General features: G+C 54.2%; 2 protein-coding genes across 2 annotated transcripts; one reads left to right on the top strand and one right to left on the bottom strand.

Moving 5' to 3' along the window:
- Window positions 1-3,605, top strand: B0T26DRAFT_305200 (uncharacterized protein). Its single transcript, XM_060434286.1, has 4 exons — window positions 1-462; window positions 1,232-1,384; window positions 1,472-3,052; window positions 3,126-3,605. Exons 1-4 carry the CDS (start codon window positions 155-157, stop codon window positions 3,136-3,138), a joined length of 2,055 nt encoding a protein of 684 aa, XP_060296667.1. The 5' UTR covers window positions 1-154; the 3' UTR covers window positions 3,139-3,605.
- Window positions 3,606-3,811: 206 nt separating this feature from the next.
- On the bottom strand, window positions 3,812-10,625 carry B0T26DRAFT_741037 (uncharacterized protein; the record flags this gene model as incomplete). The annotated part of the gene is made up of 15 exons (XM_060443914.1): window positions 3,812-4,363; window positions 4,430-5,363; window positions 5,480-5,807; window positions 7,259-7,424; window positions 7,557-7,620; window positions 7,693-7,867; window positions 7,951-8,029; window positions 8,093-8,366; window positions 8,454-8,896; window positions 8,950-9,133; window positions 9,199-9,366; window positions 9,460-9,581; window positions 9,618-9,838; window positions 9,932-10,001; window positions 10,044-10,625. The coding sequence occupies 15 exons, from the start codon at window positions 10,623-10,625 to the stop codon at window positions 3,812-3,814; spliced, it is 4,362 nt and encodes a 1,453-aa protein (XP_060296666.1).
- Window positions 10,626-10,841: the final 216 nt, after the last annotated feature.

Below are 10,841 nucleotides of genomic sequence, written 5' to 3'. Positions count from 1 at the left end.
TCCTCACCTGGTCCGGGCAATTTTCCTCAACCATACCCCGTCACATATTTTCCTTACTCACTGTCATCACTGTCGCCGCCGCCACTTACTGTCGCCGCCGACGACTGCGCGCGCCGAACCAGCGCAACAACAGTTATACGACAACTTGCCGACAATGGCATCCGTGGTGCGATCGACGGCCCTCCGCGCAGGCGGCGCCTGTGTGCGTTGTCGCAAAGGCAAGACCAAATGCGTCTACGAAAACGGACGCGCGCCGTGCAAGAACTGCGCAAAGGGCCTGCACGAATGCTATCTGCCATCAGAGTCCATGAGCCACGGAGGCCATGGCGTGTCGCCTGCCCGAGTTCCGCAGCGCTCACGCGAGTCTCTGCCCAACGAGCGAGCCGTCTCGGGCACGTCGGGCGAGCGACAGGTCCCTCCCGCCTCGAGCGTCTTGCGTCACGTCTCGACCACCACTGAGAAGTATGTGCAAGTCGTTTTCTAATCTCATCCCCAATCTCATCCATTTCTACTCGAATGCGCGCTGCTTCATGGATCTATTTGTCGTTGGGCCCTTTTCCTTTTGTTTGCGGCTGCCTTTTCCCTTGCGCTGTTTGCGCATGTCTCCCATATCATTTTTTTGGCCAACGCGCCGTTTTTGGCTGCCCGCACCCGGTCGCCTCCTCTCCTCCGAGTTTGCATTTTCTAGCGTTGCCTTTCGGAGCACCACCAAGCCCCAGTTTTCTCCGCCCGGCCTTCATTTCCCAACCCGTCCATTCACTTTTCCCTTGCTCCGTGCGCTCCTTCCCGTGCCAATCCCGATTTTCTTGGCGTCTTGCCCCAATTCATTCAAACGGAGCTCCGTGCCACACATAGCGTGGCGCGCGGCACGTCTCAACCAGCCAACTCCAACCTTGTTTGCTTCCCGTGCCTTCCTGTTCGCAAATTCCCCCGCCGAGCACGAATTGAACTGCGCCTTCCGTGTACCAACCGGCCTCTCCCGCTGGTGTTGCCGCTGTCGCTGTCACCATCGCTGCAATTTTGCGGCCTTTTTTGCGGCGACTCCAATATGGCGGGCCTCGGCGCGCTCGATGCAATTGCATCGAATATGCGTGCAGTCGTTTTCTCGCCTTCAATTCCCTTATTGTTTTGTTCGTTTCTTTTAATTTTATGTCATCTCACTGAGCAACTGTTGTTGCGGAGTCTAGCGATCGAGTTGGGCTAATATAGGATGGCGTCCGCCACAAAATAGACTCACGCCCGAATTGATGCAGGAATGCGAACGAGTGATCTCTAAGACACTCCCTGCGTGCGTGGCTTTCCACAAGCCGTCGTTCATTCAACAACTGAAGAACACATCAATGGATCCCACTATGGTGAACGCACTTCTTACCACGGCAGCAAGGTATGAAAAGGAGAAAGAACCTATCCCCGTTTAATCTTAAGAGACACAACTTCATGTACTTCACACATCTAACATGGATTGTGGTAGACACTCGCCGGCTATGATCCGCCGCTATGGTGGTCACGGAGGTGGCTCTGCGGCTGCCGAACACTTTGCTAGCAAAACCATAAATCTCGTCATGCAAGCTCTGGATCAGCCAGGGCTCGCCGATATCCAAGCCCTTTGTTTGCTTGTCGTTCACGAGTGGGGCTGCCGTAACGCCGTCCGAGCGTACATATACCTCGGCCAGGCTGCCCGGATGGCCCAAATGTACCGCGTTGTACATACGCACCACCACCAGTCCGATCCCGACCAGTTTCTCCAGGACGAGTCTTTCCGTCGAACTCTCTGGCTCATCTACATCCTTGATTGCTTCCTCACAAGCAGCCCGGGCCGCCATCCCGCGTTGTCGTCGCATGATGTGAAGGATGTCTCGTTGCCATGCCTCGACGTCAACTACCACTTCGGCAGCCCCGTGGTTGTCCGCACCCTGAATGGCCCTGCGCCACCAGTCATCACCGAGTCTGCCAGCTCCTTGGGCGAGGTTGGCGAATTTGGTCACATTGTACTGGCGACCAAGGCTTGGCGTAACGTGGTTGAGATGATGACCACTACCACATTGGAAACCTTCTCCGAGGACCAATGTTTGGCGCTTGAGCAAGACATTGAAGCCATTCGACAGTCACTTCCAATGCATTTCGCCGACAAGCCTGGCCAGATCAATCTTCACATCACGATGGGGAGTGGCTACACATACGCCATGATCCACTGCCTCCTCAACTGCGGTACCATCTTTGTCAATCGCCGGCGCATCCTTCAGGTGGTAACGGACGAAAACTTCAGCATCGAAGCCTGGCGAATGTCCTCGCACGCGCACGTGCAGTCTGTTGATGGCATCTTTGCTGCCTCACATAGCATCATCCACTCCTTGCTGTCCCTCGAGCATGGGGCGGATAAAGACAGCATTCTCTGTTTCCCCATCTTCATGCTTTTCTCGGCGTTCACCGCGGGCTCGACAGTAGCCTACCTCACACTCAAAGGATTGTCTCCGTCCAATGTTACCGAGTCCGCCTCGGGTATTGTTCGCGACAGTCTTCGACTTTGCCAAGAAGGGTCCGAATCCTGGCCCCTGGTCGTCCCGTGGCAACGGCACCTTTCAGTTATGTCTAAGGTGCTGCGTGAAGTAAACAGCGCGTCTCGCGATCGAGACTCTGACTCGCGGGAGGATAATAAGGCAAACCACCGTTCGCCTTCGGTAAAGGATGACGCCATTAGCCAGCCAGACACCAACCCTGATGCCATGGATTATGACCAGCCTCACGCACCTCAGGGCTCTGTTTCTTCACGTCTAGAGGGCCGGGATAGCGAGCCTCCTCTTCCGAGACGGCCGGGCGTTACTACCATCAATGGCGGATCTGCTGGAGCCTCAACTCCGGCGACGGCCAGCCCTCCCCCCGCACAGCTGAAGGCTGATTCGCCCGACGCGGCGTCGTCGGCGTCAGTAACTGGAATACCAACGGCGCCTCATCCAGGTCCGGATGTCGACATGACAGCGATTGAGCTTTGTGCTGCATTTGAGCGACAGCTCCTCGAGCTCGACGACCTAGCCGCATTTATGGGAGGTGGAGTGTGAGTATGACTTTCCCACTTTTTTTTCGCTCGCCATACGGTCACATGCGCTGTTTGGCTAAGTATTCCCCAGTGCTCCTAGCTAAGCCTTTTGTGCGCATTTCTTGCGGCCGTCCTCTCTTTTTTTGTGGATTTATGGACCTTGCTCTGAGCAGCAAGCTTGGGAGCTTTGGAGCCCTGGTGGAGATCGTAATGTTTTTGTACGATAGTCCTTGGGCATCGGTCGGTAAAAGGAGTCGGGATTTTAGGTCAGGAAAAAGCGTCATGTAACACCACCAACTATTGCTCTTTATCACGCAACACATTGGGGTGTTGATCGGGGCGCCTTTGGGGCGTTTTGCTGTTAATGAGAACTCGTCATGGTTGCTTGGGAAGCTGTCTTTTCGAGAGCCATCTATACAAGGTCCGTGGCATAGACGCTCGGGGCTAATACATTGAGAATTGATGGGAATTTTACTTGTACCAAAGCTCTTTGACTTGCTGGCCACCCCTCACGTCTTTTACCTTGTTTCACCACCACCGTCACGGGCCGTGGAGGATGACTATTCTCGGCCCGGGTTTACGGGCTTGTGAGACAATGGAACGTATGCAATCTTGATTGGAATGTCCTAAGACTTCTTATACATGACTACCTGAGCCGTGGGTCTATTTCTAAACCGGGAATCGGGGACACAACCTCCCAGGCAGAACCCGGCAGCGCCGAGTACTACCAGCATGTCCCGCTGAGCTCCATGCCGTAAGAGCAACAGGGTTGTGCATTCAAGCCTGACTACTCCCGGCGTCACCTGCACCCATAGCTTTGTGCAACTGCTCAATCATTTCCCTTAGTTTCTCAACCTCCTCCCTGAGCTTTCGTACTTCCACAACAGCAGGATCCTCGTCGAGATTTGTTTTGGCGGATTCGACCAGCTTATCCCAGCCATCGGCCCTGAAGTCAATCGAGTGCTCCATCTGCTCCCATTCCTCGACTGTGTCGTCGTCTTCATCGCCCCTGGCGCGGTTGGCCTGGATTTCGCGCGCCACCCGCACCTCAAAGTAGGCAGAGAGAAGAAGCAGAGGAGAGTATATTGTTGCCATGACGAAATCGTTGAGGCACTGGTAGTGCTTTTTGTTGAGCCACCATTCAAATGGTAGAGCCAGGCAAAAGATTTCAAGCAGATTGAAAGGCGCAATAAAAACCTTCTCGTCGGGAGCACGGACGAACATCATGGTTTTGTGGGCGAACATGGCTAGATACTCGTCGTTTGCGTTGTCATATATGTCCTCGTAGGCGGAGTTATACAAGGCAATCAAGACATTGAGCAAAACGACCTAGGTAAAGGAAAATTGAGCCAACAGCCACGACAGGGGTCAAGAAAGGAACACGGAATTACTAACCATGACAACAAAGGTAAAGCAATAATATAGGACCAGGCCAAAGGGAGGTTGAAACCTGTCAAAGCCGTTGAAGTCAGGGCTCTGCATTATAGCATTTGCCATGGATTGAATGATGTAAAGGACGTCCCCTGCGACCTGGTCGTCGGCATAGTCGAGTCCAATGAAGGCTTGTAGGAAACCGATGATAATGACAGCCAAGAGGGCGAAGAAGATCAACGACTCCTTCATCATGACCTTGAGAACGACCAGCATGGCACCGAAGAAGCGGAAGCTGTCTAGGTACAGGAGCAGCCGAGTCCAGAACATGGGAGCGCTCACAGCCAGGAAGTTGTAACTGAGCGTGTTGTAGCGTTTTCGGGACCCGTCTACGTCCTCGGCCGGGTAGCTGAGAGCGATGAAACGCAGAATAAGACTAGTAGCCAGCAGGCCGTACAGGAACGAGTTAAAGGCGTTCCAGAAGCCGAGGATGTGGTATCCTGCCTTCCAGGCCTTGGAGGCCTCGTCGCAGATGAAGCCCAGTGTAAAGGCATACAGCAGGCCCTCAACAATATCGATATCTCCGCCCGGGTTCACCGTATTCATGGCAAAGGTGTAGAGCGTCAGGTAGAGGAACGAGATGAGCATTTGTGTGGCGTTCTGGTACATGGGAACTCTCATGCGATCCGGGTCCAGGTGGGAAATAAACGAAGTGTCGTCCTTGCCCTTGTAGTCGACAAAGGTAGCGGCGTCGTTTTCGTCCTGCACCAACCAGCCTTTCCACAGGTAGTTGATGCATTTTTGATAGCCTGAAGAGCCAATGACACGCAAGGCATGCAAGTCGACAGCCTTCTCGATAACATTGGTCGGCAGCGTGGCGTGGCCGTCGACGATGATGGAGTAGCGCGTGAGTAAAGAAGAGTGCATCAGGTCGCCCGGATTGTCATCGGACTCGATTCTGGCTCGGGGGACACGCGCAAATAGTCAGCAAGATGTCGTGGAATTTCAGCCGCCCGAAGCAAGCGAGTGTGGTAGCTGTGCCGGGGACGGAGACGGAGCGGAGGGGGGACTTACATTTCCTTTGCAATGACCTCGCAAGCTACGGAGCGGACCTGGTGAAGGTCGGCATCCCAAAGCTCGAGCAGGGCCTGGTGGCGCCACCACCGCTTGTTGACGAGGAGGCAGAAGATGACGCAGGCGCTATGCTCTTGGCCACCGGCTTCCCTAGCAGCCTGTATCACCTTCTTGGTTATGATCTTGCTGTGAGCCATTGTAACCTGCTCCACGTTCAGCTCACACGGGATGCATTTCTCAATCAGATGGCGCAGGCGGAGCGCGACTTCCGTGACTGCCGCAGCCGGAATCGCCGACTCGAGGGGCTCGTCATGGTAGCTTGGGAGAACTAGACAAACAGCCGCAGAGAGCCGCCGGTCAACATTCAGTCTGCCAACCCGCGAACTGAGGCATTGGCCGAATGCGAGTAGCCAACCGTGTTAAACTTACGTCGCCGACGAGATTCGTCCCACCAATGATCTTGGGTTGGGTGTTGGTCCCAGCCTAGAAGCTGTCTCCAATTGAACCTGCCCATCGCAGTCCCGCAGTAGCTTTAGGTTACCTCTGCCCCGTGCGCTGCGGAGCCGTGCGCTCTAGTTACCTAGAGTTCGAACTCGTTTCCTTGACCTTGTCTCCGTGATGGCAGGTGCGGACGGCGAACTGGTGGGTCGAGCTCGGGATTGAGTTTGGAAAAACACCAAACTTAATTCGCGGGAGTAGAATGGAACTGCCTTGGAGGTAGTAGGCAGGTCGCCCCGGCTTTTCCCTGTTTCTACTAATCGATCGGGATTTAGCGCTGGCCCGGCCCAGAACATCTTGGCGCCACGACCAACAACCCAGGCGGATCTCTCAACCTGCAGGAGTCGACGTCATTCCCTCCCGGCAGTAGGGCGAGAAGTGTGGGGGAGGGGGCCCGATCCGACCCAACCGACCCGGGAACCCCTGAAACGTGGTGCATAATCCGCAAACAGGTCGGGTAGGGTAAGCTGCAGAGAGCCGAGTTTGTTTCATCCTGTGCCAAAGGTCTGTCTCTCGGGACCAGCTTTAGCTTGGCCCACGAAGCTGACCGCATCGCATCGACATTGCATGCATACCTCGAAGATCCACAGACAACACCAAGACTGGCCGGTACTGGTAGTCGTGTGAAGGTAAGGTGAGGTGAGGGAACAGGTTATGCACGCAACAGCAAACAATTCGAGGAAGGGTTCATAATGAGTGAATGGTAATGTAAACTGTGGGTCCTTCAATTGGACAGATCTGAGACTTGCTCATGTTTACTTTGGGCTTTGCCCTGTGGGGAAAACCTGCGATTCCAACCTGCCCAGCCTTCTTTCGATACCAAAAAGCTCGCAAGGCCCCGAGGCCCCTAGGCCAGCCCACCCAGTTGAAGGTCGGAAATTTCCGGGATCAGCTGCCATTACAACCAAAAAAATAACAGAAAAAAATGAACTCGCAAGCAGCCTACTCCACACTTGATCGCCGCTTGTGCCTCCCTCACCATGACCACGCCGGGGACCTCCAGGACCTGCTGAGCCTCGTAATTGGACCTGCACGCACGAAACAAAACACACGAGCAGAAATTTGCATCCAGGCCATGCTCGGACTATTGAGCGGCGGCCGTGAAGTCCGACTCTGCTCAGGCGTAAATCTTCATGGCGTCTTCGAAGCCTGGACCCCCTTTTAAGTCGTGGTCGAAATTCCGTTGGACTTCGAGAACCTGCCGGAGATGGCGCATTGATAAGGGCTCGCCCTTGTTCACAGCCAGGGCCTGGGCTGTGCATACCGTGTTCTTGATCTGACGTCCGTTGAGCTCGTGTTTGGATAGGCTCTCGTAATCTTCCTTAGTAAAGACCAGTATGTCGACGGCCTTGTCCAGGGCCCGGACACGCTCGATAAATATCTTGAAAATGGCCATCCTGGCCCGCCTGTTGAGGATGTCGTACCGGAGCGCAATGTGGATGCGCGACTAGAAGGCATCGTCAAATGTCTAGACACAACACGCCCTTGTCAGCAATAACACACAATAACATCAAGCACGTCGCATGGTAGTGAAATGGTGGGTAGCAGCCATCAATGCGTCTGGAGCGTGCCTGCTTACCTGTACACGGTTTGTGGTCAGAAAGAGAATCCCTTGAAAGTACTCCAGTTGTCGGAGGAAGACGCTGACAAGGGCGTTTCAGTGTATGTCATGCATGTTTCTCTTCTCGAGAAAGACATCGGCTTCGTCCAGTAACAGGATCGCACCCCACACGTGGCAGATGTCCAGTATTCTCCTAAGTTCGCTCTCGAGGTATCGCGAGTCAGTCCCAAGCTCGCCGGCCGAGGCCATGTACAGAGGGCACTTTAGGAGCTCCGAGATACCCTCGGCTGTCAGCGTCTTTCCAGTGCCTGGGGGGCCGTGAAGAACAGCTGCCAGCCATGTCAGTACATACACGCTTCCGAGGCTGGCTCCGGGGCAAGGAGCCGTGGGGTTATTGTGCTGGTGCTCATACCGACAAGGCCCTTTCCTTTGCCATGAATTACATCGTCGATACTTTCAGCAGCGTGGTACTTGTTCGATTCAACCAGCGCCTAACCGGTAGCCTCCGTGTTAGTCACAGCTGGAAGGCCCGTATTCTCAGGCTGCGTAAATACCTGGACGATATCCTTTGTCTTCGGCTCGAGGACCAGCGACTCGTAGGCGCCCTCGTTCCAGCGTATTTCTTTCACCTCCGAGACGGTGAACTCCAGCCACATCTTCTCGGCAAAGGCGAACCCTAGGACCACGGGAGAAGATATCAGATAGTCTTCATCCTTGATTCTACTTAGGCTCATCTCGCCAGTGCTGTCCGAATCGGTGGCTGAGTCTTTGCTGCTCTGCCGTACCGCCGTACTGTTCCTGCCGAAAACCCGGTCGAGCTTTTCGTTGCTGGTGTCGTTGTCGCCGACGGGTGATTCGGGCGTACAGATCTGATACACGTTGCCCTTTTCATCGCGGGTGAATTTAGTGACGCACTTGGCCCCATTCCCATCGCCGTCGCCGTCGCCGTCACTGTCTGCGCAGCCGCAGGACTCGTCGCCCGAGTTTTCACTGTCGTCGGATATAACACCGCGGTCCCTGGGCCGGATGTGGGAGATTGGGTAGTTGGGGTTGATCCATCGGTGCATTCCTGGGTCCACCATAATACGCCCATTGACGTTGACCTTAACGACCGACTTTCTCTTCTTGTAGAAAGCAAGGCCCTGGTGGCTCTTGTACTGCACCCCGCTCAACGATACAAACTTCTTCCCCCGCTCTATAAGATCTTTGCGGAGTTGCGTCTCGTGCTTGTGGTATTTTTGCGGGTAATAGTTAAGGCTCGTGATCCTACGCGTCCCGCGGAACTCCTTCACTTCGCTGTGCATGGTACCGTAACCAAACTGCTTCCCGTCGTATTCAAAGTACTGGTTTTTGAAGAACTGTGAGCAAAGAACACTGTCAAGGAGACACGCGTAAGCTAGTAGTTTCATACCTTGCCATATATGAGGTAGAAGTCGTCCCTCACAATGCTAGAGTGCCTTTCTGCAGTCTCGGCCCTGAACGCGCGGGGCTCGTCTTGGGACCCATAAGTATTGGTGAAAGCCAGAGTGTTTGGTTTCCAGAGGGCCCAGAGGAGATCAAAGGTGATGATGCAATTCTCCAGCATGGGATACAGACTGCAGGCTGCGTCAGCAAGGGGCGTCGGCAGCCTTTCTGAACCCAGGCTACGGCGTCAACCTACCTCGACTTTACTACAGCAAAGTCCTTGTCGATGTACCTGACGAGAACTTTGAGGTGTTGGCGCTTTAGATTGATGTGTTTCTGCTCCTTTTTTCGGTCATGCTTGTCTTCTTTTGATATCTTTGTCGCCTTGAGTTCCATAAGGTATCTCCGGAAGTCTTCCAGATATCTACAGCATGTGTTAGCCCCGGTCGCCAGAAACCACCTACCCATCTCTCCCGACAGAACCCGACCCCGGCTAGAGCAACTATATTAGACTTACAGGAACAGCATGTTGGGATCGAGCTTCGGCGTGTCCTCAACCAAGCTGACGCCCCTCACGCTCCCGATTACGGTTCGAAGACACTCGGCAAGGAGATTGCTCTTAATGTCGACAGTAGTAGTCTTGTATTTGCCCTCCTAGTCAATTGATCGGCGAACGTGGAAGAGATACTGGTGGTACTGAGCATCCAAGGTACTCTTGGCCGTGTCCTGGAGCCTGTAGTCATGGACTTTATTGTCCCAAACGTGGTCGACGCGCTTAAAGTCTAGCTTTGCTGTGCTCTTTTTGTCTTCCTTCTTCGGCCGGGGCTTCGTTCCATCGGGGGGAAGATTGGCGTCGGTGCTACCGGTTTTAAAATTGGGTCTAGACCCTGGATAGCCTCCGAACCGGCCACCAGCTGGGTCAGCCGGACTGGCACGATACTTCAGGTCATATACCCCAACAGGTACACCACCCATAATGCCGGCGTTACCAAACTGAGAGCCTAGAGATTGATAACTGGAATTTCCGTATTGGCGATGCCCGTTATTGTCATACCAGTGCTCGCTATTGCTGTACTGGGGAGGATTCCGGTCTTATTGTACTTGCTGAAGCTTGACGAGCTGGAGCTGCTTCGAGAGCTCTTGCCCACAATTGTTCTTGGAATTATTACCGGCAATAGATCGAGCTGAGGCCGAATCCAAGTCCGAGTCCGAGTCCGAGTCCGAGTCTGAGTCCGAGCCCGAGTCTGAGACTTTGGACCTTTTCCACTTGACGGCCTTTTCCCGCTTTCTCGGGGGGGCTTGCTTCTTGACACCCCGGCCCTTCTTGGGGGTTCTTTTTCTGGGCGACTCGCCGGAACCCGGAAGGTCACCGCTAGAGGCAGAGGAGGAGGATGAGGACCTGCCATTGCTATCGTCGCTCGCCGAGTCTAAAGAGCCACCCGAGACAGAAACCTGCTTCTTAGACCTTTTCAGCTTGCTCTTGCCTTGCTTTTTGGCGCCCTTCTTTTTGGCGCCCTTCCCCTCAACGGCTTTCTTCTTTTCCTCTCTTTCGTCATGCTTCTTGGCATCCACTTTTTCTGATTTCACGGCAGGCTCTGCAGGGGCTTCGGTATCCTTATTCTTTGCAGGCGCTGGCTGGCTTCCCTCGCCTACAGTGTCTGGTCTCTTGTCTAGGGAGTCCATTGTTGGCAAGCAAAGCAAGAGTGCAAGGGTTTCACATGCAGGTTGTTGTCTTGCGGGAAGTCGAGGCTTCTTTGGGATATAAGAAAGCTAGAGAAGGAGGCAGGCAGGATGGGCTGGGGAGTCTGTCTGCGGTGGGTGGGAGTTATTATAAGAGCAGCCGCCTAACAGGAGTGTGCGATTGTTGGAGTAACGTGGGCCAGTCGGCGAGTGGAGGAA

This window comes from Lasiosphaeria miniovina, assembly GCF_030549165.1.
Source record: "Lasiosphaeria miniovina strain SMH2392-1A chromosome Unknown B0T26scaffold_4, whole genome shotgun sequence".
Lineage (NCBI taxonomy): Eukaryota > Fungi > Ascomycota > Sordariomycetes > Sordariales > Lasiosphaeriaceae > Lasiosphaeria > Lasiosphaeria miniovina.
The sequence above is the reverse complement of the archived record's forward strand: the minus strand, read 5'-3'. Positions and strand labels throughout refer to the sequence as shown.

Coding starts and splice junctions, on each gene's coding strand:
- B0T26DRAFT_305200 (XM_060434286.1), top strand. CDS start 155: ATGGCATCCGTGGTGCGATCGACGGCCCTCCGCGCAGGCGGCGCCTGT. Junction 463..1,231: donor GTCTCGACCACCACTGAGAA/GTATGTGCAAGT, acceptor GCCACAAAATAG/ACTCACGCCCGAATTGATGC. Junction 1,385..1,471: donor CTTCTTACCACGGCAGCAAG/GTATGAAAAGGA, acceptor GGATTGTGGTAG/ACACTCGCCGGCTATGATCC.